This window comes from Haliaeetus leucocephalus, unplaced genomic scaffold (genome assembly GCF_000737465.1).
Source record: "Haliaeetus leucocephalus isolate CR32 unplaced genomic scaffold, Haliaeetus_leucocephalus-4.0 Scaffold153, whole genome shotgun sequence".
NCBI classification, from domain to species: domain Eukaryota; kingdom Metazoa; phylum Chordata; class Aves; order Accipitriformes; family Accipitridae; genus Haliaeetus; species Haliaeetus leucocephalus.
The window spans coordinates 1,330,134-1,353,721 of NW_010972589.1; the positions used below are offsets into that span (position 1 = coordinate 1,330,134).

The 23,588-nt window shown below is 44.4% G+C and overlaps 2 protein-coding genes across 4 annotated transcripts in view; one reads left to right on the forward strand and one right to left on the reverse strand.

Moving 5' to 3' along the window:
• FYCO1 (FYVE and coiled-coil domain containing 1) overlaps positions 1 to 14,838 on the forward strand; it is a 53,600-nt gene extending 38,762 nt beyond the window's left edge. For all 3 annotated transcript variants that reach the window (XM_010562047.1, XM_010562049.1, XM_010562048.1), the window contains exons 15-18: positions 6,738 to 6,833; positions 8,923 to 9,133; positions 10,442 to 10,551; positions 10,978 to 14,838. In XM_010562047.1, coding sequence (XP_010560349.1) covers positions 6,738 to 6,833; positions 8,923 to 9,133; positions 10,442 to 10,551; positions 10,978 to 11,053 — 493 coding nt within the window. In that variant the 3' untranslated portion in view covers positions 11,054 to 14,838. The remainder of the gene's footprint in view (positions 1 to 6,737; positions 6,834 to 8,922; positions 9,134 to 10,441; positions 10,552 to 10,977) is intronic.
• Positions 14,839 to 19,361: 4,523 nt separating this feature from the next.
• CCR9 (chemokine (C-C motif) receptor 9) lies at positions 19,362 to 22,003 on the reverse strand. Its single transcript, XM_010562070.1, has 2 exons — positions 21,953 to 22,003; positions 19,362 to 20,525 (listed from the first exon to the last, which is right to left on the reverse strand). Exons 1-2 carry the CDS (start codon positions 22,001 to 22,003, stop codon positions 19,362 to 19,364), a joined length of 1,215 nt encoding a protein of 404 aa, XP_010560372.1.
• Between the last annotated feature and the right edge of the window lie 1,585 nt (positions 22,004 to 23,588).

A 23,588-nucleotide genomic window follows, 5' to 3' on the forward strand; every position in this document is an offset into this window, starting at 1 on the left:
CTATATACTAACAAAATCTTTCAAGTTTGAATATTTCTGAATGTTAAAGCTTCTTTTCTTTGTTATTGTTTTTTTGAACTGTCTACCTATTCACCTGAAGTCAAGAAAATATTCACTTACTAGACGATGTCACAGACGATGGGGGAACGCAGTCATCTTATCTTTAAAAGGAAATACAAAAGCAGCAGTTTGCTTTATTTATCAGTGCTGAAGCTTCTGCCACTGCCTCACAGCTTTCGTAGTTGTTGCTGACCAAAGCAACATGATGTGAAGTTACTCCTTTGTTTTGATTCTTGAGTGATACTACTACAGATATGATAGTATGAACAAGCTGTCCTCTCAAGATCCAGTTCAAATTCACTTACATGTGGCCAATTGTCTGAAATGTCCAGAATCAAATTGATTTTTCAAAAATTATTTGCTGAATTAAAACTTAAGCTGTATTTACCACTTACCTTTTTTAACCACTCATATATTTTGTGACAGTACTGGATTTTCCAATTCCTTCTAGTTTTTCTGTTTTTTCTGGGGCAAAAATACTCTTAGTGACAATTTTCTCTCAGGGTTTTTGCCCATCTGAGATGAACTAGAGATGGCTAGAAATATATTGTGTTGGTGACCATGCCCAAGTGAGTTTTTTACCTTTTAAGGCAATCTCAGCCCTAGTTAAAATTAGTACATGTGCTAAATTTTCTTTCAGAGTCAATGGAAGAAGCTGGGAGGGCCTCTATACATTTACAAGGGAGCTGGAGGGAGCCTACCCTGTGCAGGGGTGACTGTTTTCACTTGCAGCAAAGCCGGGGTGGGAATTGACTTACAGCTTAAGGGTACAAGATTTGGGAGAGAAAGAGTTGCGTGGAGGCTCTTGAGAGGGTGCAGGGAAGCAGAGGTGCCTGGGCAATGCTGCTCGATGAAATGATACAGTACTGTAATTAGGGACATCTTTTGTGCACTTCTTGTAACTAAACTACATGCCTGGCCATCACCACAACTCGGTGTGAACTGTAGCTTTCATTTAACCTTCACTGTGGTATTTCTTCATAGGAGGAGCCCAGTACCTGCACATCCCATAAAGCAATGCACTGCAGGCAGTGTGTGTAACATTTCAGGTGGTTTCCTTAAATGTGTTTCCTAGCTGTGTTTATCAGCTGTGCCCGCTTCCCTAGTGAGCCTCGCTGCTCTTGATAGCCTTTGGAGACTTATCTTCAGGAGCGGTGATTAGTGTAGAAAAGTAGAACTCTTACTCACAGACAGATTCTGCAAGAGAGAGAGGCAGTATTCAGAGAAACTAGCCCATGCAGTTAGATCTTTGCAGCAGCCTGTGGTACAGTAGCTGGAATGCCTCTGGGGCTCTGTTCTGTAGAGCAGTATGCTTGTACCTCTGAGTACTTGAATTTGGTACCTGCAGATGTGTATAAAAAAAAACAACACCAAATTTGACTTAACCCTACAGCATCATTTGCTGAAAGAAGACTACTTAACACAAGAAAGGTAAGGCCCTGTAATGCTCTTTAAAATTGAGCTCTCCCTTGTGCTTCATTGCATGTGGTAGCAATTCCTCTGTCTTCAAGAAACAAACCTGCAGCAAGGGGCTAAATACTCACAGACTGTTCCTGTCAAGGAGGGGAACAATATGTTGCAACAGCCACCTGCTTTTAGCAGAATAGGGTATGATAAAGCAGTGGCAAAGCTACATGGTAGCATATGTACCCTAAACCAGTGTGAATGTCTGCCTTGAGAAAAGATAAAGTTCCCACCGTGTTGCAGAGGGCCAGCAATTGGCCATTTCTGCCAGTGAGGACCATTTAAATTTCTTAAAACCAGAAAGTGTTCAGAGTCACTTTTGAAATGTCTTAATCATGCATTTATGGAGAGCTCACTTGAGCTACTCTGTCAGCCTAGTTCACAGTGACCTCATTGCAACTGCTGCTGCTTCAATCACCAGAGGTGCTCCTTTCTCAGACTATATGGGCAGGGATGGCCTTCCCATGGAGACCAGTACCCTCCCAACATCCATTTGCCCTTATCCATACACAAGGAACCCTGGGATCACTTCTGTGTAACTTCTAATAAACTCTTTATCGAAGAACACTGCAGTATCAGCAGTATTCAACCCTTTATCATACAGTCGGGATCAAAAAAAACCTCAGAGATACTTTATTTCGACTTCCTAGCCTAACTGTAATTTGACCTCTTTCCTCCTTTGTTTCATGAACTGTGTTTCCATAAAATATTTGTTGATGGCCTCTCAAAGAAGCCCTCGTCAGCATAGGAATGGTGAGGGCTGCTGATGTGTGTGTCTGCATACATGTAGCTCTGTAAGACTGGATGGCCTTCCTTGGTTTGTCTGTGGTATACCTATTCTAGCATGACTGAATTATCACTGTAACCTAGGAATTATAGTAAAAATAGGGGTGGGCTGTGTGAGTTTATCTCAGGGAGAGGGCTGAGAGGCTAGCTGTTACTCCTGGACAGGTCAGTCTGAAGAATGTTTAATGGTATAGTTGTGAAGCCCCCTGTGTGCAGAAACCCCACCGGCTACCAGGAACCTGCAGGCCCTGGGATGGAGCAGCCTCTGCAGAGGTATAGACTGGGCAGCAACTCTGCTGAAAGGGCCTGGGGCTCCTGCTGGTGTGAACGCAAGCCAGAAACTGCCTCTGCTTTACCTCTCCTATAATTCTGCCTCAGTTTCCCTGTAAGAGCCTCTAAAGAACTGTGCAAGGAGAAAATTCAAAGGTATCTAAGAAAAAACCAGCTCATTTTTGGGAGCAGATACCTCACCACTGAAAAAAGCTAGGGTTACCCATAAAGCTGGCTGTAACCATAGTGACCTACAGACCGTGCAGTATTTAGGATCTTTGGGGGAGCAGCTTGCCAGTATTTCTAGTGTTGATTCTGATAGTCATCTGTTTGCTGCCTCCTGCTGGGGAGGAGACTTGAGAGCACTGTGGTAATCCCAAATTGCTTATTTCAAAACCTGTTACCTGAACCTCTTGCAAATGCAGCATTTGACTGACAACTGAAAGGTGTCTTCATCTCAGAGCCTTTGCCAAACCTCTTTCATATCACAGTACTAAAAAATCTCAAAAGATTTTGCATGTTGTCCCTTGAAGCACAGAAATAACCTTTGTCATGATTGTTTCTCTAGCTTGCTTTCTCTGTATGCACCAGTTGCCTCTGGTCTTACAGATAGAGAGTAACCAATTTTAAGGCAGGGGAGTCCTTTGGGGTTTTGTTGTTTTGGTTTTGTTTTTTTTTTAATACAGGATGTATCATAGTTAAATCGTATGGGTTTTTTGAGAAATGGCTGGGATTTCCAATATACCAATATGCAGGTCATCCACAGCACATAGTGGTGGATCTTCATGTCCATCCATTATTATTTTTTTCATCAGCTGTCAGCATGATGTTTTCCCATCCCTATGTATGTCAGGGTTTGCCCATGACGTTTCCATCCCCTTCCCACCCATACGCACTCCTTCACGCAAGATACTGTCTTGCTCCCTGTTAAGAACTAAGTGAACTCTGTATCCCCCATGCTCCATCCCAAATCATGCCTCTCTTCTTGCCCATGCCAAGGGCTGTCTGCGCATCCTTTCTTCTGATCCTTCACCATCCTCTTTCTTTTCTTCTTTCTCTTGTTGGGCTGGAGAGGAAGGCTGATAACTAAGTTAGGGTGCCTGGGATGAGTATGACCTGCTAGGTAACAGCAGGCCCATGAAATCACTGGCGCACTTCAGCATAACACCTTCAATTGTTTCTTGGCATTAGAGACATTTGCAGAGGTGCTTTCTGGGCTAAGCAGCTGTTAGGGGCTCTGTACAGCCTCCACTCTCCGTTTCAGGTTTCTGGCTTTCACACAGTTTGGTGAAGTTCTGGCCCTGGATGACTGAAGTTCTCTCCAGAAACCATTGCACTGCTGACAGGCAGATGCTTATGGGATTTCACTACTCAGCCACGTGAACGCAATACCTCAGATGCATAGCTACAGCTGCCAGAGCTCGGGTGTTTATGAAAACAGGAAATTGTCGAGGGCAGAGTTGAACTAGCTTTCTTCGGGTTTTAATTCTGAAAGGGACTTCTTATTTCTAACTCCCAAAGCCATTCATGATGTTGGTCACAGTATTTTTAGTATCGTTTAAGAAATGCTTTCCATATATAAGAACAGGCACACTGGACCAGACCATCCAGCTGAGGGACAGTGACCAATAGCAGATGCCTGAGGAAGAGCATAAGAACAGGACAACCATGCTTCTTCAAAATGCTCCACCAGCCTCCAATGATCTGTATCTCCAGGATTTGCTGAACCAGAGCTGTTCGCTTCTTGCTGTAGTGTCTTTTCCATGTTTCAGTTCTTCCTGCTTTTCAGCCCCACTTCATTTCACTCTTAAAAAGAAGAGAAACAGTCCAGACTGTTTTATTAGATATACCAGAGGGTGCATATCTATAAGCTGGGGACCTGGCAAGCTGCAGGATCATCCTTAATGCTGCCACCTAGTGCTAATAGGTTATGCAAGAATAAACTCTCCTGTCGGGGGGAAAGAGTTCCATTTAAATCGTGAGACTGTGTTTCTTATATTTTCTACATAGGCTACCAGACCTCAGTTTAGACCGTTGGACTCAATGGGATATCATAAAGAGAAGGAGGATTTGCTTTGTCATTGTAATGTGCTTGGGTTTCAGAGACAAAGTAAGAGACTTAGTGTTCCCTTAGTCTATAGTGAGTAGGTGAATATATTGGTTAGAGCAGCCAAGTGGCAAGCTAACCACCTAACCAAGTGCTAGGTTGCAGCAGCAGGAATAAGGAAAATCACATTAGAGGAGAACGTGAAAAATATATTAGTCCTGGGATTTAATCTACATTTCAGGGTCCCAAAAGAAAGGAGAAATTAATAGATTAAATAAGGAACTCTAGTGGCATTGCATAATAAATCATGGAGTTTGACACTTCTGGGAAGCCTGTAGTCCTGTAGTTCTCTTGGTCTGTATGAATTCAAGGCTGTGAAATCAAGGCAGTGTACCTATCATGGTGGGAAGGGATGGTTCTGTGGATCACAGCATGAAGTCTGTTGCTGTTCCCACTGTGCAAGCAAAATATCTGTATAGCTTTACAAGTTTAGTTTTCTAGATTTTTTTTCAGAATCAGTTTTCTTATATAGTTGTATAAAGATAGTTAACAATTAAATTATTTGTATCACTCGCTAAGTATTTGCATAGATGTTTTATTCACCTTTATGGACCAACATGTACTGTGTCATTGCTACACTTCAGTCGGCAGGTAGTGCTTGGTTGTAGCTGAGGTTTTGGCACTTAGTCACAGGTTTGAGTCTTCCCTGCAGGTCACAGCTGTCTCCTTAGTGTGTTAACAGTAGTGGTATGACACTGAAGAAGTCAAAAGTTACCCAAGAGGCTACAAGAATAAGAGAACATGAGTTCCACTGATAACAGTGTTTTATGAGTTCAGGAAACATGTAGACAGTGGGTGCAGTTTAATTTGCAGTTATAACAGTAAATTCTTCCTGTTTCCAAACAATAATGTCACCCCACTAGACTCGCATGTGGTTGCATGTGCTGACACAGTATATTCAGATGCTGCTAATGACCAGCTGAAGGTGCTTTTACATGGAGATGTTTTCTCCTGCTCTTCTACTCAGCAGTGCTGCTTGTAGAACAAGGTCCTGTAGTATTTTAAAGAAAATGATAAACTGTGCATTGGTTTTCAGACTTTGGTCTAGAGACTGTGTGGCAATTATGCCCTTGCTACATGATTACACTTGATGGTTCAGAAGCGCATGTAAGTGATGTTACATTTTATTAGATTCCACTAGTTTTTGTAAGGTTGGTTCCCTGTGTATAAGAATCCTTGGCATTTTTCTGCGAATGACAGCCTAACTGTCTCAGTTATCAACCTGCTGAGATGCAGAGAAGCAAAGTAAGTATCAGTTAGAGAAGCTCTAACTTACTTGGAAACTACCAGCATCTGTTTACTGACTCTCAGACTCATTCTTCTCTGTGTCCCAGCCCTGTAATTCATAGCTGGTGCTACTCCAGTGTTCACCCAGAGCATGCACCCTTTTTGAGGTAAGGAGTGGATGGCAGGTTCTTCCATCGACTTCCTCTGCTCTCCCGGACACATCACGGTGGGGAGGAGGCATCCTGCTTCATCTCGTAACAGCTTCTTTGGTGTATTTGTGTTTGAATCATCCAGTATTTCTGGAATGAAAAGAAAATAAATGGTGGTGATCCTACAATGATAAAATATGTTTTGTGTACCATTCTCAGATTAAGGAACTGGGCAATATGTTTGTAAAACACCTCACTGATTAAATCTAGGGCAAATGTCATATCCCTGTGCAAGCTTTGTTTAAGGGACAAGTTCAGACTCTTTTGCTTGTGTCTGCTGTTGATCAAGATTTCCACCTGCCAGGGAATCTTTAAAACCTGGCAGTGTCTCAATAGGGAATTTAAGAATGTAGAAGAGATGTTCTGGATGTATGTATTCCTCTTAGCTCATGGAACCAGCATAGGAACAGTTTTACATTTATGCACAGTGGTTAGCAGAACAGGGCTGCAGTTTTGCCCAGGCAGTTTTGTCACTACAATGTGCAAAATAAGAATTCTAGAATTTGGCATCATGACTGTCAAAACGTTTCTATTTTAGGAAGGGGTCAGCATGCAGATGGTATTTGACCACATACTACTCAGAATCATGGCTTTCCTTTTTTCCCTTGTCCTAGAAACAGCACGTGTAATTCTTCAACCTTTGATGAATCAGAAGAGTGGCAAGTTGCTCAAGATGCTGAGATATGCTTGTTGAAGTCAGGAGAAATCATGTAAGCAGAACAATTTCATTACTACCAGGCTGAAAGAATAAAGGCTGAGCTCAGATATCAGCTATGTGAGCACAAGTCTTACAGACTCCTGGAAGAGCTGATCGCTTGTGTGGCACAGCAGAATTTGGGCTGAGGAGGAGCAGAGAGTATAGCTCAACGACGCAGAACAGCAGCAATGAGCCAAGTCCTCTCCCTTCAGTCCTGCAAAACTTTAGTCCAAGTGGGGAATAAGAAGGGAAGATTTGGGTCCACATCACAAAACCCTCCTTCCTTATTCTTATTGCAGGAGGTGCTGTGAACAGGAAGGGGGCTGAGAGAGAAGGCTATGAAGTTCTAGTAGTCTCTGGAAGAAACTACAAGGGCAAGTCAGGGAGTGCAGTGTTAGTTGGACCTTTGTCATGGGGAGGGAATTCATGGCCTTTTGGAGCATGTGTCTGTTATTTATTGCCAGCCTCACAGAAACTGTCTTGCCTGCTCTGGTTGATATATGCCATAGCATAAAATGTTGTAGAGAAGTTGTGGATGCCCCATCCCTGGAAGAGTTCCAGGCCGGGTTGGATGGGGCTTTGAGCAACCTGGTCTAATGGAAGGTGTTCCTGACTGTGGCAGGGAGGTTGGAACTAGATGATCTTTAGGGTCCCTTCCAACCCAAACCATTCTAGGATCTATGATCTATGTTCATCTGAGCCTTTGCTCAACCTCTGTGAACTGTGTGTGCACAATTCCCTGCACATATCCTGCTCTGAAATTAATAGTTACGTGCAGTAGCAATACAGCTTGTCACTTACACAGCCAAGGAGGGAATCTAACATATGAAAATGCTGTGACTTGGAGAAATTCCCCTTTGCTCACTCTACCCTTAAGTCTAGCTTTGAGATTTTGGCTTAGTTATGGGGAAGGTTTTAAACTTTTGACTGCAGGGAGATAAATTAATCCATGTTTCAGCCTTGTTGCTGCTGTTCAGAGAACAAAGTGAATGAAGCAGTAACTAAAATCATAGCTGGGCTGTAGGGCAAAACCAAGAGTGATCGTTAGTTTGATCACCTGAGACATCCCAGCAGTTACTTCAGCTAAGAGGAAGACATAACAAGGTAAGCAAGACTTAATGTAAAGCTTCCTCTCTGGCCAGAGTACAACAGTTATCATAGTAAATCAGCTGTGATCCCTAACCACTGTGTAGTCATGGTTGGAAACTGAACTCCTCCTTACTTTAAAACAGCAAATCATCATGGTGACTGTGTGATACCTTCTGGTAAATGTGTTGATTTTTGATAGCTGCTATCAAACAAATCACAATACTGTGATTTACTGTGAGCTCATTGATTTGGAAACAATTTATTTGGCCTAAAGAGTGATACGTTAGATGAGTTTTACTTAGGGTAATGTAGGTGAGATCCACAGCTCTTAGAAATTACAGGTTTCCCCTGAAGAAGGCAAGCAGCATTCTCCTCCTGTTTTAGGCCCTCACTGTTCGCAGTCTGAAATAGATATCTGAAGGAGGCAGGCTAATATAATGCTTCATGACTCGGGATCATCTGGGTGCTGAGAATTTCCTTTTTAATTGGAAGTACTTTGAGTCAGCTTTTATGTAGCTTGCTTCAGTAAAGCAGACCAAGCTGTAGCATTAGGTGCTTCAGAGGATCTAAACAGAGCTGCTGTTCACATTCTACCCATCTGTCCCCTCTGTACTGCTGATCCCTATTTCCTGTACAAGTGATACCTGGAAAGGCGAGTAAATTAGGTGACTAATTTTTATTTAAAAAGAACAGTAGAGGGCAGCAGACTTTTTTTTTTAATCATAGTAACTCTTTAAAGCTTTCTTCAAGCACTAGATTTTTCTAGTCGAAATGAAATAAATAAGTGAATAACATCCCCATTTGCCAAAGCAGTGAAAGTGCTTGATATCAGTCATCTTTTCTGTAGTTCATGCTTTCATCCAAGGCTGAATTTTCCCCACATCTTGTGGACCTTTCCCAAAGCTGCTGTGGAGTCTGCCTCAAATAGATAGAAAATAAAAAGCAATGATTATTGTTTTTGTCTCATAAGAACATTGGATCTCTTCAAGTAATTGTATTTTTCTGCTTCACAGGATCAAACTACCCCTTACAGTGGAAGAGATCTTAAATTTTGGGGAAAGTAACAGAGAGCTATTCATTAAATCCAGCACCTACAGTATCATTCCCATCACAGTGACAGAGATGGGGCTGACAATTAGCTGGATCTTTTCATCGGACCCTAAAAGCATATCCTTCAGCGTCGTCTACCAAGAATCAGAAGACACACCACTGGATCAGTGCAAAGTAAGGCCTTTGTTTCTTTAGTACCTTAGAGATTGTAGTATACTACAATCAGCTGCCTAGAGGAATCAGCAAGTATAGCTAGAAGGTCTCCACAAGAGTGCCAGTTGCTATTGCATTAAGGACTTGTTTCTCCAATTAAGCCGCAGTTCTCCTGAAGGTAGAGCTACACCTTGAATTATTTGATGTTGCCTGCAAAAGTTGAGTTGAAAAGCACTGTAGCTTCTATTGGTTGCATCTGAAATTCACCTGCTATTATTAAGCAAAAATAAAAGTCCAAGCCTGCAAAATTCTTCTTTTTTCCTTCCTCAGTGTTACTTAATTTGTAAGCTGCTCAGAGCTGATGTTGCCAGGCTCTTAAGCAGGGGCCACAAGGAGGCAGATACATTGATTGGGTTACCTGCATTTCTTACAGTGAAGCATGTATTTAAGTGCCTTGATAGTGTGCGAAATCACGTTGCCAGTGCCCAAGGTACTAGTTTTTATATGCTGTCCATATTTTGTGAGGATTATGGAGTAAGCGAATCTATGTTACTCAGCTCATTGCAGTTTTAATGAAGACAAGGCAGCTGCTGGTTTAACCAGCAGGTGGTAGGGGGAGCCCTAAGGCTGTGATTTTGCTGGGGGAATAAGACATTTATTTAGCATGTGTTAATTCACTCCAAGGTAACTAACTCCATGTAAAATCTCCTTTTTTTTTTTTTTTCTTCAGCTGAAGGCCAAATGAAGAGTGAATGTTGCTTCCATTCTGATCTATCTATTTGATAGAACTTTGTTTTTTATAGGATTGTCCTTGATCTACGTCAGCTGCTGTTCTGACAACTGTCTTTGCTAGGGTTTTACTGTAAGATAGATGGTTACACACAGTTTTGCTGTAAACTTAGATAAACAATTAAGATTTTGCTGAGAAAGCTTATTTTTTTAATACAGAGAGTATAAAAGCATATATTAAAAGACATATTTAGCTAAATTGTGCTCTTGGATATATTTGTGTAGATTTAATGTAGCACTGCTGATGTTAGTAAACTTGCTTAGATTAACGTTAAAAAGATCAGGATTTGATTCTATCTCTAAAGCAGAGATTTATAGCCATAGCTTAACACTGTAAAGAGGTTGTCAAAGGAAAACAGATATCTCGCTGTGAGACTTGAGTTTGGGCGAATTTTTAATACTAATCAGTGAAAATAGTTTTGCAGGCACATATGCACTTTGGGAGTTTCAAGACAGCTCAGGTCTAAATATTTTTCTGAAGGCAAATGTCAATTTATAGGACAAATAGCAAGTTTCATTTTGATTTTTATTGGGTTCCAGGTTCTTATTCCTATGACCCGCTGCAACTCTCATAAGGAAACTATCAGAGGACAGGTGAAAGTCAGAAACTCTGGAATCTACACACTGATATTTGACAACACATTCTCTAGGTGAGTGTAAAAGGTTGAAAGCTTGGTTTTACAGACGGTGGAACTGATCAGATATACCATTATTATGTCCTTCAGAAGTAAGTATGAGACATTGGTCCTGGCTTGCCCAAAGATCTTCTGCCTGAGTTTTGGTTCTAGTTCTTGTGGGTTTTTGTTCCTTCCATAGCAGAATTCCACTCTTCTATCTCAGCCTCTGAGAAGGTAAACAGAAGCGAGCAAGTAATCTGTGACTCTTTCCAGGACAGTTTAGTCAGGATTGTCATCTTACTCATAACAGACCTGACAGCCCTTGTGCAGGCATACTGCTTTTTAACACCAGTCTTTTTTTTGCCTGAGTATAAACTGAAGGATTGAGTACACTTTTAAGGCTTCCTGTCTAGTTGACTTCAGCTAATGTGATCATCTCACTCTCTTGTTTTTTGACAGGTTTATCTCCAAAAGAGTGTTTTATCACTTGGCTGTCGAGCGACCTGTCATCTATGATGGAAGTGATTTTCCATAGCCTTGAATATACTGTGTTATTTTTAATTACATTTTTAAGAAATGCTATTATTTATGTACATGTAAGCATTATGATTACCACTGTGTTTGAAGACTTTGAAACTATGCAATAGCTATAATGCACTTAGAGAACATATATACACTAAAAAATGGAAGCCTTTTTAGGGACACTAATGGTTCTGTACTGTGTACAGATTGCTCAAAAGCCATGTTGTTTGATTTAACAGGTCAAATAATGTTCCAACCAAATTTTTTTCAGTGGGGAGAAAAATAAGTGTGGGGTGTCTAAATGCAAACTGAAATTCTGTACTGAAAATTGAATTCCTTTTCTTACAAAAATATCATTCAAAAGGAAATTTAAAGAAAAATGCGTATTTTTGTTGACCTCTTCACTGAGGAGTAAACATAACCATTTCTGTTCTGCTCTAATGCTCTTACAGTCAGAACAACAACTATGCAATACTTCAGTCTTCACAGGCATATATTGTAATCCATCTAGAATTTTTTTATCTTTTCCAAGTTTTATAAACAGCAAACATAGGGTTTTTTTACATTTTGGGCTAAGATTTGGTAAGTCTTAACTGGCTTTTACAAATGCTTTGGTACCGGATACCAGTTACAAAACAATATAACATGAAGCAGCAACTCCTTTCACTTTTGCTCACCGTACTCTGTAAGTTGGTCCACTGAAACCAGTTGTTATGGTGTGTGCCAGTGACAGAATCAGGAGTATTATTTGCAGAATAAAGTACCACTCACTGTCTGATATTACGAAGAGGAGCATTCCTTTTTCCTGCTTTAGCACCTTAGTCATCAGCATTCACAGGAAAGCACAGTTTCTGAGGAGGTCAGCAGTCTCTCTCTCTCTCTAGACCACATGAAAGGTAGCAATAATGTTTGAGTTGGTCTGAAAAACTCCATCCAAACCCAAATGCATATCCAGCCCTGATAAGCTCTCCACCCAGTGTTAGCGTATTCTGTCCCTTTCATAACCCTTGCAGTTGCCCAACTGCTAACTTTCCATCTCAGATTTGGGGACAGAGGTGGCTGTAAACACTGCCTGTTAAGGAAGACTGGGTTCTCGTTTATACAGAATTTCCACGCAAACCATCTGCTTTCTATATAGAATTTCAACTTTTTGTTAAAATATCTGAAAGCAGATTTTTCTCTTAAAAATTCCTATCTTCTAATGGAAAGGCAAAACATTTTGGCAGGAGAAAGGAGAAAAGCTCTTTCTCCCAACCAGCCCTCCTCATCATTTTAGGTGTGTCTGATTTCTAATGTTATTGTTCTCCTAGGGAAACCCCAGACCTGGAAGGTTTTAGTGCAGCAGTTGGTAGCAGACCAGCTCAGCCTGCCAGGAAACCTGCACACTCTTGGTGGCAGCTGTAGCTGGTATACAGGGGTCATGGTGGGAGACAGAACATAAAACATGAGGGGAAGGAAGAAAAAAGGGCAAGCACAAGCTGAAAGCAAATGATTTAGGGGAGGGGAAAGAAAGCACAGGGGCAAACTTGTAAATGTAAAAACAAGGGCAGGGAATTGGAGGGATCAGCTTGACTAGGGAAGGAAGTCAGGAGAGTCCGGCTGGTGCTTATGTGTTGCTGGTCCAATCCATTACCAGTAGGGGATCTCCTTCTACAGCAAAAGGCTGGTTGTTTAAAAGATGGAGATCACAAGACAAGTGTTGGACATTTACGTAGTAGTAGCTGAGATGGAGGGAAATTTCTGATAATGGGAAAGAAAAGAATACTGCAGATGAAGCTAAAGGTTGCTAATCATTCATTCCAGTTGTTAACACTATAAATACAGTGACCTTGAAAAAGACTGTGAAAGAATGACTACCCTTCATGGAGCACCGAGATTTTAGGTTGTGCATAGAGGGCTTTCTAACAGAGCAAATTTTGTTCTCTGGGTGGCGTCAAGCTGACATCAGGTGGCCTTTTCAGCTAGGATGTCTGGCTCACTGGTAGCTTTCCCTTCCCTTCAGATGCCTCTTCCGCGTACTGGTGGGGTGCTCCCCAGCCTCTGTCAGGCAGAGGGGTCAGGGGAAGGTGCGAGCTGGTTTATTCCCCCTCCAGAGGGAACAGGCTGCAATGCAGTTAAACCCTTACCTGGCTGCATGCATGAAAATGAGATGGACAAGAGACTGAAGTGGGGTCACAGATCAGTTCATGACTTATGGCATATTTCAGTGTTGAAGCTATGTTTTATATTTAATTAGGCAAGAAGAGATTATTTATTGCTTAAAAATGGAGTACTGTGTACCATATGCTATGCAGTTTCACTGAGCTGTTACTGAAGTCTGCTGTAGTTTTCCTTTAAGCTTTTAGGTGTGGTTTTTAAAAGCATTTTGCTGTTGTTTTAGTTAGAATACTAATCTTACTAGGATATCTTTCTTAAAATGCCAAATGTAAGGTAAAGGGACACTGTCAATTATCTTAGGCCAAAATATGACAACTCTGCTCAGAAGTATTTGAAATATCTCCATTCAAAATCATTTGACAGACTTGCCTCTGGATTACCTCTCTACATCCCAGTTCTTAACATTTTTTTCATCCTGTGTCAAATATTTTTAAGCCACTGTTTATGTAGCTCTTAAAGTAATTAGCTCCATCTAGTAAGCCAGATGTTTCCCTGACAGTTGTTCATGTAGACAGTCCTGAGGCTGGCTGAAGCATATGTTTGGGAGGAGGGGAATAAAAACACTGGGTTGTTTTTATTTAGCATTTGAGTCTTTATGGTACCTTTTTCTTTAAGTTTTCCTGCCCCATGAGAGTATTTTTATGGCTGTTTTCCTCTCTGAAAGAGGACTAAGAGTGGGAGCCAGAACCTGTAGAAAAGAAAAGGTTTGCTTCTAACCAAAGAGAGTATTTAAGAAGGAGAAAAGGTTTCAAAAGAGGAAGTAATCAGTGTGGTAAGGTACAGGAGTGCAACTGTTCAAATCGGTTGTTGAAGACCAGGATCCCATCATGGAGTCTTTTATACATCAGAGGCTGTGCAGAGAAGACAGTAAAGAACCTGTCATTCGTACCGACCTTTTGTTTGAATGTCCCAGACTGTTTATTACTGGGGCCATGGAAACCCAATAAAGGACTTGGCACAAGTGTAGGTTTGTGCAAGAGATTATTTCATTCAAGCCCCTTGTACCTCCATTCATAAAGCACTTGTTAATATGAGCTGTGCCAGGAACGCTGATAAATCTGTTTATTTACAGGTACTCAGGTGATTAGTTGAATTGGGCTTTTATTATCTGCAGCAATGCAATTAAAAGAAAACAAATACTTAAAATTGATCATGAAGTTAATTTAAGGGGATGTAACACTCATGGGACAAAGAGAGTATGCGTCGTGGTCAGTATAAGCAATTGGATGTTTTTTCTGGGTGCTGGAACAACGGAAGGTAGTATTTTTTGTTATGCAGAGGTTTATGCGAAGGCAAGAACATAGTTGCTTTAAGAAGATGACAGTGTTCCTTTACTCAATGTTCCTCAATGTTGCTTTATGAAAAATCACTGAGATGTATTGCACAAGAGTGTACCACGTTACAAAATAGCAAAGCTACAAAAGCCTGACTTTGCTCCTTTTTTAAAATTGAAATTGCACTACAGTTTTAATTATGCTCAATCACTGAGACTGTAACTTGTTCAGAAGCATCTTTTGGTCTTAACTGCCAAAGAATTGCAAGCCCCATTCACATCAAGCTTCACGCTCCAGATAGGGGAAAAAGAGATTTATGTATACCAGCGTCTGGTACAGTTACAGAGATGTAGATGGTTGTGTACTGGAATGTTTCTTGATGCTTTTTTTTTTTCCCCTTTTTTAACCTCAGGAATTAAAAAAATAAAGTTCTGTATCATTGAGAATGTGTCGCTTTTCTGCCTCGTAGAGATAGCTTTGTCTGGAAGATAAATCAGTTGATTGCATGATGTACTTCTAAGGAGGAAAAAGTTTTACAAAATATGGAAAATAGAAAATAATTTGTCATGCTGGTGGAGAAAGGCCACGTCTGTACAGTACAACAGAGCAACAGCAGACATCCTTAAATAAGTACTAAGTGAGCCGGTCCCCAAGATAGAGGACATATCACCCTGTCCTGGTGGCTCGGAGCAGCTGGGCCTCCCCCAGCAAGAGCAGAGCCCTGTGGCTGAGAAACACCTTCGTCCGTCTTTGCTTCCCCTCGGAGGTAAAAACAAAGCAGCCCTAAGGACAGCAATTACACTCGCTGTCATCCATGACACCAATCAGCACTGTCCTTCAGCTTGGGGCTCCCATCTGGTTTTCCCCAGGTGCTGGCCGGGTCTCTACGCCTGGGTTATGTTGCGTGGCTGTGGGAGGGAAAGAAGCGCTGCGTGAGTCGCAGGCATTCTTCACATGTCGCTGTCGCCTCCGTGTTTGCCGCGTTCCCCAGGGCTGGGACTACAGCTGCAAACGTGTAGGCTTGTCTGCACTGCTACGGCCATCTGAATGGGGTCAGGAGGACGACGGGCCCCGTCACGACCAGTCATTGCTGCTTTTATCGGTGATTTCTGTTTCCTCATGGGAGTTTCCTGCTGGGGTGGAGGCTGTGATGCTTCCCCTCCCCATGCTTCAGCAGCAGCACCAGCCCCTGCTTCATGTTCAGAGGCTTGTCGCTGGGACAGAGTTTCCGACTAAGCCTAGCCTGCAGTACATGTGTCAGTGACCACACCTTGCTGTACAACATCTCTGGAAGGGAGGCTTTAGTTGTTGAAAGCCTTTGTTTACATCTCCAATAATCCATGTTTAACCATACCGGACAATATATCCTCCCTTCTTTGGTGCTAGGGGCAAGGCTCTTCCAGCCCTAGTGCTGCCTTACAGAGGGTCTTAACCCACCTCTTTCTTGGCCTGTGCCCCAAGAATTGGCCTTGGCACACTCAGTATGACATTCTGCTGTGGCAACCATGTGAAGCTGCCACAAGACAGCAGTATCCTCTCCGTTAGCCCTTGAAATGTCACACGGACACGCTGAAATCCAAATACAAGGTTTCAAAACACATATGGCCCAGGAGGCTTGGAAAAAACAAGCAGCACTTGGGGGGTGCTGGGATGACAGTGTCTGGTCAGTTCAATGATGGATAAGTGATCCAGATTGTACTTGGAAATGGTGTGTTTGCATACACCTAACTCAGATCGATGGTTCTGGTTTTGGGCTACTCTATCTACCATGACTTCAGTGATTCTTGCTGCACCAGTCTCCCACACCTTTCCATCATTTTTCTGCTCTCTGGAAGAGGCACTTCTATAAAGCACGTCTCTCTCTCAGGCAGGAGCAGGCATCAGTTAGGCGGGTTTGCCTGCAGAGAGTGAAAGTTTCTCATCGGTTCTCCTAACTTCCTCTCTTTGTACCACAAGCAGGCCGGTGCCACGCTACGTGACTGCCTGCACCGCGGTCGCAGCTACCTCTGAGCCCTTGACCACAGTGCATCGATGACAACCTGAAGCTACTGCCATGGCTGTCCCTGCTACAGCTCGGCTCCCAGCCTTTGCATAGTTTGAGTGCGTTACGCCAGCGGGCAGGTCTGGCCCAGTTCCCGCCTGGGCAAAATGTGGGGTCCTGGCACGCTTATGGCTCTCTGAAGTCTGAGATGGGGACTAGGAGTTGAAATGAAGGGTCTCAGGGTGACGATGCAACACTCAGGGCAGAGACAAGTGGAGCTGCTCCTTCAAAGAAAAGGGACAGCGGAGGAGACTGCAACCCAAAACTGGGAATATCTGGGAAAAAAATGACGTTAAGGAGAGGGCAGGGGAGCTGTGGAAGATCTTAGGCCTCTCCTGGGATTTCCAACAATGGCTCGGTGAGTGTCCTGCTGGAGCTGTGGGTAAGGTGCAGGCAGCATCCCACGGGAGGTGCGAGGGGCCGTGGGGCAGGGGAGGCAACACCCCTCACCTTCCGGGAAACCTCCCCTCCTGGGAGACAGCATCAGCTGAAGCCTGGGGACACCCTAGGGAGGCACAAGAAGGATTTCGGTGGGATAAATCCAGCTAAAACCTCGGGGCAGAGGGACAGAGGAGCCCTGGGAGGGCTTGGCCACAAGGAGCTGTGCTGCTGGCAGATAGAGGCCCCCCAGCCTCTGGGGGTAATGGTAGCAAACACCTCCGTGACCGAGTCCCTGCTGTGTGGTGGCCAGCAACAAGGGACCCCACCGGGGACGAGGCTGCAGCCGGAGGGAAGCAGCTTCCCCGCCAGTTTGGGGGCTGCTGGCAGCCTGAGAAGCCACCGGTGGCTGCTGGACCACAGGCAGCCCTGGCGGGACAGACCCCACGAGGGAAAACCCACCCGGGGGCGGGGGCTGGTCCCCCCAGCAAAGCGGCAGGGAGCAGCCTGACTCAGAGTGGGACATGTGTGACCCCGGGACGACCCTGCCGCCCCAAACTGCTGAAAGTTCATCGCCGTTTCACCACCCTCAACAGTTTCACTCGCCGACCAAGCATGAAAATTTCCCACCGCGTTTCGTGGAGCAAAGAAGCTTTTACCTTCTCTGAGAAGGCCCCGAAATTCAAGTTCCCGGGGCTGGCGGGATGCTGTGCAGGGAAGAGGAGCTCGAGGCCACCGGGCAGGACCGCAGGTCGGTGGCAGCAAAGGTTTGCACGCTTGTTTGTTTGTTTGCATGACTTGAGGGCTCTTTTGGGGCCGGGAGGACCCTCTGGGTGGGACCACCCTCAGCCCCAGGAAGGGTTAGACATGTGAAGTAAACCCTGTCAGCAAAGTTTTCCTTTGGTCTTTTTCGGGAGGGGTAGGTCCCATCGTTGGAAACAGGTTATGTGTACGGACCCAAACCTGGGAAGGATGTGTGGGCAAGAAACAACCAGTTCATCCCCTTGCTGTATGTGGCGGCGCCTTTATTTAACGGAATTTCAGCTTCCGTTCGCGCTGAGCTCGACACAAATTGCAAAACCCCCCCAAACCCTTCTTACACCTATAGTAAAAAGTACATACAACTTTCACCATTTTTTCCTCTAAGGAGAAGGTTAAAAAATTTTTTAAAATCCTAATAAGCACATACAAAACTAGAACCTTATCTGCTCAGATGTACCCTATTAACTAGAAAAGCAGCCAAACCTTGCAGAAAGCTTGTGTTTATTGACACGCTTTAATGATGAATGCACAATGAAAATACTGTCTTCCTGCAAGAAATAATTACCAGGAGGCAAACTAGGTTAAATATGATTATTTAAAAGAAAGCCCCCTGAGCACTACAACTTGCGATGGAAGACTGGGAGGTGCAGGCTACAGTCAGGCAGGACAGGCGATGCCACGTCCCTGGGAAGGGACGAGTGAGGGGGAATGGCCACGCGGTGCCCTGCAGCCTCAGGTTAGGTTTGACACTTCATTACTCTCTGTCTTACTGGCCGCGGGCTAAATGTATTTTCTAACCATTAGCAAAGATATCAGTGCATAACCAGTGGTCTGTTGAACCATGGGTTTGGGTTTTGCATTCTGGTTTACTGTGGCTTTGCACCATATGGCAACTATCTCCGGGACAGACAACTCAATGTCTTTGATGCCCTTGAATTTTTATTGTGAGGTGCGATTTGTCAATGCAGGGAACCGCACAAAATGCCAGTATCAAAACAGGAGCCGTAGCAAATAAATTGTACCCAATTTCGCCTTACACCACACAGCTAAAATATAGGAGAAAGATAGATCTAATTCTGTAATGACCACTTTATGAACGCGAACGATTGGCTTTCCTTTGCAAGAAGAACCACACATGCAGCAAAACAGGCTTAATGTCTGCACAGGCACAGAAAGTAGCATTTGACTGTTGCAATAAACCAGCGTAGGAGCTAAAGGCTGTTCTCCTTTGCAGCGGAGGGGACCTGGTGTGGGTGCAGGCAGAGCTCCCAGGTCCAGCCACCTCTGTAGGTGACCCTGGCCGGACAGCAAATGAAGGCTGAACCCCCTCCTGGTGCTTCCTATGGACGGGATGGGTGGTTCATCTCGCTTCATCTGCCTCTGTTGCTGCCATAGCTGGGCTTGTCACCTCTCTGCAAGGCCTGTTATTTCAGGCTGTGGTCTGAGCCACAGGTGGGCCGGGTATTTACAGCTGTCACAAAGATAGCTTTTAAGCTCTATCAGTTCTGCTTACAATAAGTGTGGCTCCATTTTGCTGTCCTGTGCCGAAGGTTTCTCTTCCTTTCAGCCTGCAAGCCCAGGCTCAGCGAGGACGGGTTGCGCGAGGAGCCCCCAGCCCTCCCCGCTCCTCTGAGACAGTCTTTGGGGTATACAGACAGTTTCCAAAGAGTTTGGTGCTCCTCTGGCAGGGAGAGAGCGGAGGGCCTAACTTACAAGAGGACTTGGCAAGGTGGGGGCATACCGGAGGAGGTCAAGTGGGTGCTGAGTGTCAGGGAGCTTCTCACCCGCTGCCTGCCCAGCATGGCAAAGGACCAGTTTGAGCTGTGCTCCTGACTGTCGCAGGTGGAGGAGCACTGCTCTTGGCCCCTGCTCCAGTAGCAGCCGCTGCTCTGCATCATCCTGCCCAGCGCCGTCCTGAACCGCTCTCCAGCAAAGACGTAGAGGAAGGGGTTGAGGCAGCTGTGGAGGAAGGCGATGCTCTGGGTGACCTGCAGCTCGATGTCCAGCCAGTTGGCAGCCTGACAGCTGTACGCCACCCTGGTGTAGTTGTTGATGGCTTTGACCAGCAAAACAATATTGTACGGGAACTGAGAGAGGAGGAAAGCGGTGATGATCATGGTGATGATCTTCAGCGACTTCTGCTTTTGGGATCTTTTGGCTTGCAGGAGGGTGTTGATGATAAGGGCGTAACAAATAACCATCACAAGGAATGGGAAGAAGAATCCAATTGTGACTTTCAAGGCCAGGACAGTAATTCTGAAGATCGTGCTGATGTTTGATGGGTATGTAATTTTGCAAACTGTTATGTCACCCACCTGGGTGCTTTGGCTGTACAGGACTTCTGGGATACACAAGCTCATGGATGTCAGCCAGACAGCCAAGCACATGAGTTTGCTGTGCAGGAGCCGCCTTTGCTTAGCAGTTTTAGCTTTCATTGCCTGGACAATAGTGATGTACCTGTCAAAGCTGATGCAGGTTAGAAACAAGCTGCAGCCATAGAAGTTGATCTTATACATACTGTTGACGACTTTGCACATGAAGTTCTTGAAGATCCAGCCATCGGAGGCAGCCTTGGCCCAGAAGGGAAGGGTGAAGAGGAGGAGCAGGTCCGCAAGGGCCAGGTGCAGCAGGTACCGATCCATCATGCTCCTCCTGAAGCGGTATTTGCAATAGACGACCACGACCAAGGCGTTTCCCACTGTGCCCACAGAGAAGATGAGCCAGAAAAACACTGGCAGGAAGGCTCGAGCGAACTGCCTGACCTGCCTCTTGTCGCATGTGAAATCTGTGTCATTTACCAGGTTTCCATCCAGGGACAGCACCGTGCTGTCATTCCTGTAGTAATCCAGGCTGGTCTTGCCAGGGTGGGTGACCTGCAATGGGTCAGCAGGTAAATTTGTGTTGAGAGGTGGCTCAATAAAGCACAAATTTGTCCCTCTCCACCAGATGCAGTTGAAGATCCCCAATATATTCCATTTTAGATGGGAAATTGCAAAGGCTGCCAGCGAAACACAGTGTGTTTCAGACTGCTTGAAGTGTGTGGCACAGCAGAGGCTTATAAAAATGACCCGTTGAGCAACAAACTCTTTACAGAAGAGCAGTTCATCACCTCCAGCCAACTTCAGTTATTAAAATGGCAGGTGGTGAGAGCATTATCTCTGTCAAGATCATTCAAAACACTGTTGGCTTGTCAGCCTCAAATACATAACAAAATGCAAAATCCTCAACTCAGAAAGAGGTGGGGAAGAAGGCTTTGTGTTACTGCTATGGTGGGATGGCACCGTTGGCAAGAGAGAGGCAGAAAACTGATGGAGGCAAAGAGGGGGGAAAGAAAAACTCAGATTACACAGCAGCATCGCTGTATACTCACTACACTTGCAACTGCCATCTTCAGCCAGATGTTTACTCAGTCTTAAAGGAGGCTCCGTAACCTGGAGAGGAAAGATGGGGGGAAAACAACTGATTTAAAACAACTTTGAAGAAGAACTGTGACTTTTCTTTCTTCTTCTTCTTCTTCTTCTTCTAATAAAAACCTCAACCCTTTGAAACGAGTCTGGCCAGGAGATGAACAAACCACACAGAAATTGATGTTGCTGGTTTGATTATTTAGCTGCTTCCATTTTACAAATTTACATTTAGCCTCCATTAGGTCTTCAGCTTCTCTATGGCACTGTGCTGATTAAGTTCTTTGATGTACTAGAGTCACTGTGATCTCATTTTTAATAAGATGTAGACTCCCCAGTGCGCACATTAAAAAAGAAAGTAATCTGAAAGCACCGTATCTTCCAAAAGATTTGTGAGAATAAATGAAATGTGTCTCTTAAATTAACAAGGAAAAGTACCTGCCTTTAGTATTAGTTTGCAGTGTTAAAATATTTGCATCCTCTGCAGTGACTGATAATCTCTGCCTGCAACATCTCTTTCTTATCTGTGAGTTTAAGTGAGATGCTCATTGCTGTTGGTCTGCAAAGCAGTTCATTATGCCTCAGTAAACAAGAAAATACTGTTTTTCCCTGCTGCAGGTTGCTTTTCAAGTCAGTCTACCATCTACCAGCACCAGCACCAAAGGTAGCTGAGCCTGGTGGGCTCAACGTAAGTCAAACAATCCTAAGCTTTCAACCTGTTCTGCACCAGCCCGACTGTGCTAGTGCCTGGGGACGAAGCCCAGGGACAACATGAGGAGGGTCCCGTCGGTGCTACTGGGGACCTTCAGCTAGCACAGACCTTTCCTCTGGTCATCAGTGGCTTCAAAAGCAGGTCAGACAACTGAGAGATCACCTCGCAGAGCCAAACTTCTCACCACAGCAGCAGCTGGACGGAGCCGAACCTTCCCCATGGGGAAGCAGCCCATGTTCATGCTCTGCCTTCCCTCTGGTTGCTCGTTGCGCACTGGCTAAAAGCCCCTTCCCTGGTATTATTTGGGGCACGAACTGATGCACCATGCCGTTTGCCTCCCCAGCCTGCCTTAGGGTTCGCTGAGTTAGCAAGTTCATCAACAAAGCCAGTTTACTGTAAGCGGCTACTTTTAGGGTTGGCGAGTGCGTTTGCAGCCACGTCTCTGTGTTTGTGGCACCCACTGGCCCCATCTGCCTTTGATCCCTTCACCCACTCTCAGTGCCCAAGTGGATGCTTGCAGCAAATATTTGTAGGGCTTTGGCATCTGGTCAAAAAAATTTAATGCGGTTGTTTTCATCTATTTAGAAATGAGTGTGTTCAGAAAGCACAGATTAGGGGCTAATCCTTCCATTTTTTTATCTTCATGAAGTGACTTTAATGAATATGAATTATTGAGGAGCAAGGCTGGCAGCATGACATCTTTGCAATAAAAGAACTTGAGTCTAGGTACAGAGTGTTTGCTTAAAAATAGATTGAAGAAATAAAACCAGTCATAAACATGTGCTCTTAGTTTTTAAGTTTTCTATCAAGATACAGGTCTCCACGCAGAATTATGCTGGTCCCTGGAGTTTCAAGTACAGATACAAATTTAGTACCTGGCTTTTAACAGTGCCACCTGTACTCTGTACATAGTAGTTGAATTTCTGATGCACAAAACTCAAAATACATTTTTAGTTGACTTCTTTCCAAAGCAGACAACCAAGGAAAGTAAGTGGCCAAATCATACTAATGCTACAGCATGACGCAGAATTTACGCCAGTAAAAACATGCAAGCAGACAGAAAGAAACCACCTGTATAATACCTATAAATCAGATATACCACGTGTAAATACTAAGATGTAGAAATTAAGACCAGTCATAGCCATACATATACAAATGATGTTGGACAGGTCTGCTGAATCAAGTGGAAAATACACAACACAGCAAAGTCTCTGGCGACAACAGCCCCACGAGGGTTTTTCCTTGTCCCCGTCCCTGTCCCCGTCCCCATCCCTGTCTGGCTCCAGCCCAGGCAGCAGTGCCGGCGCAGCAGCGGGCCGGAGGGGTGACCGACCCCGCTGGGTGCCTCGTGCACATCATGGTAAATACAGGGCGAGCTGAAAGCCGAGCTGGATTCCTACCGAGGAATTCCAGTCTGAGGAGCGAGGTGTCACGACCTCAGCCACAGCGCAGAGGAGGCAGCGTGCTAACCACGGCGGCCGCCTCGTCTTGGGGTTTTGCTTTGCCATTGCTGCTGCGCTTGTTACGGGCTATATTAACAGCAACAATAATGTGGGGCCAGAGACAATGAGCTTTCTGATGTTCTAGCCAGCACCCGACTTTTTCCTACGGTGAAATTCACAGCACGCTAAAAGTTGACAAGCAACAGCCTGACCCTTGAGATAAGAAGGGGCTGCTTATTAATCAAAATTAATTTGATCCCTTTTTGCTTATTTTGGAGGGGGGGAATGTGGTTTCAGGAATTGCTGCGCTAAGCACGTGACTCATCCTTCTCAGCCACAGGGCAATGTCAGACCTGCCGTGCTCCACCTGCTGCAATG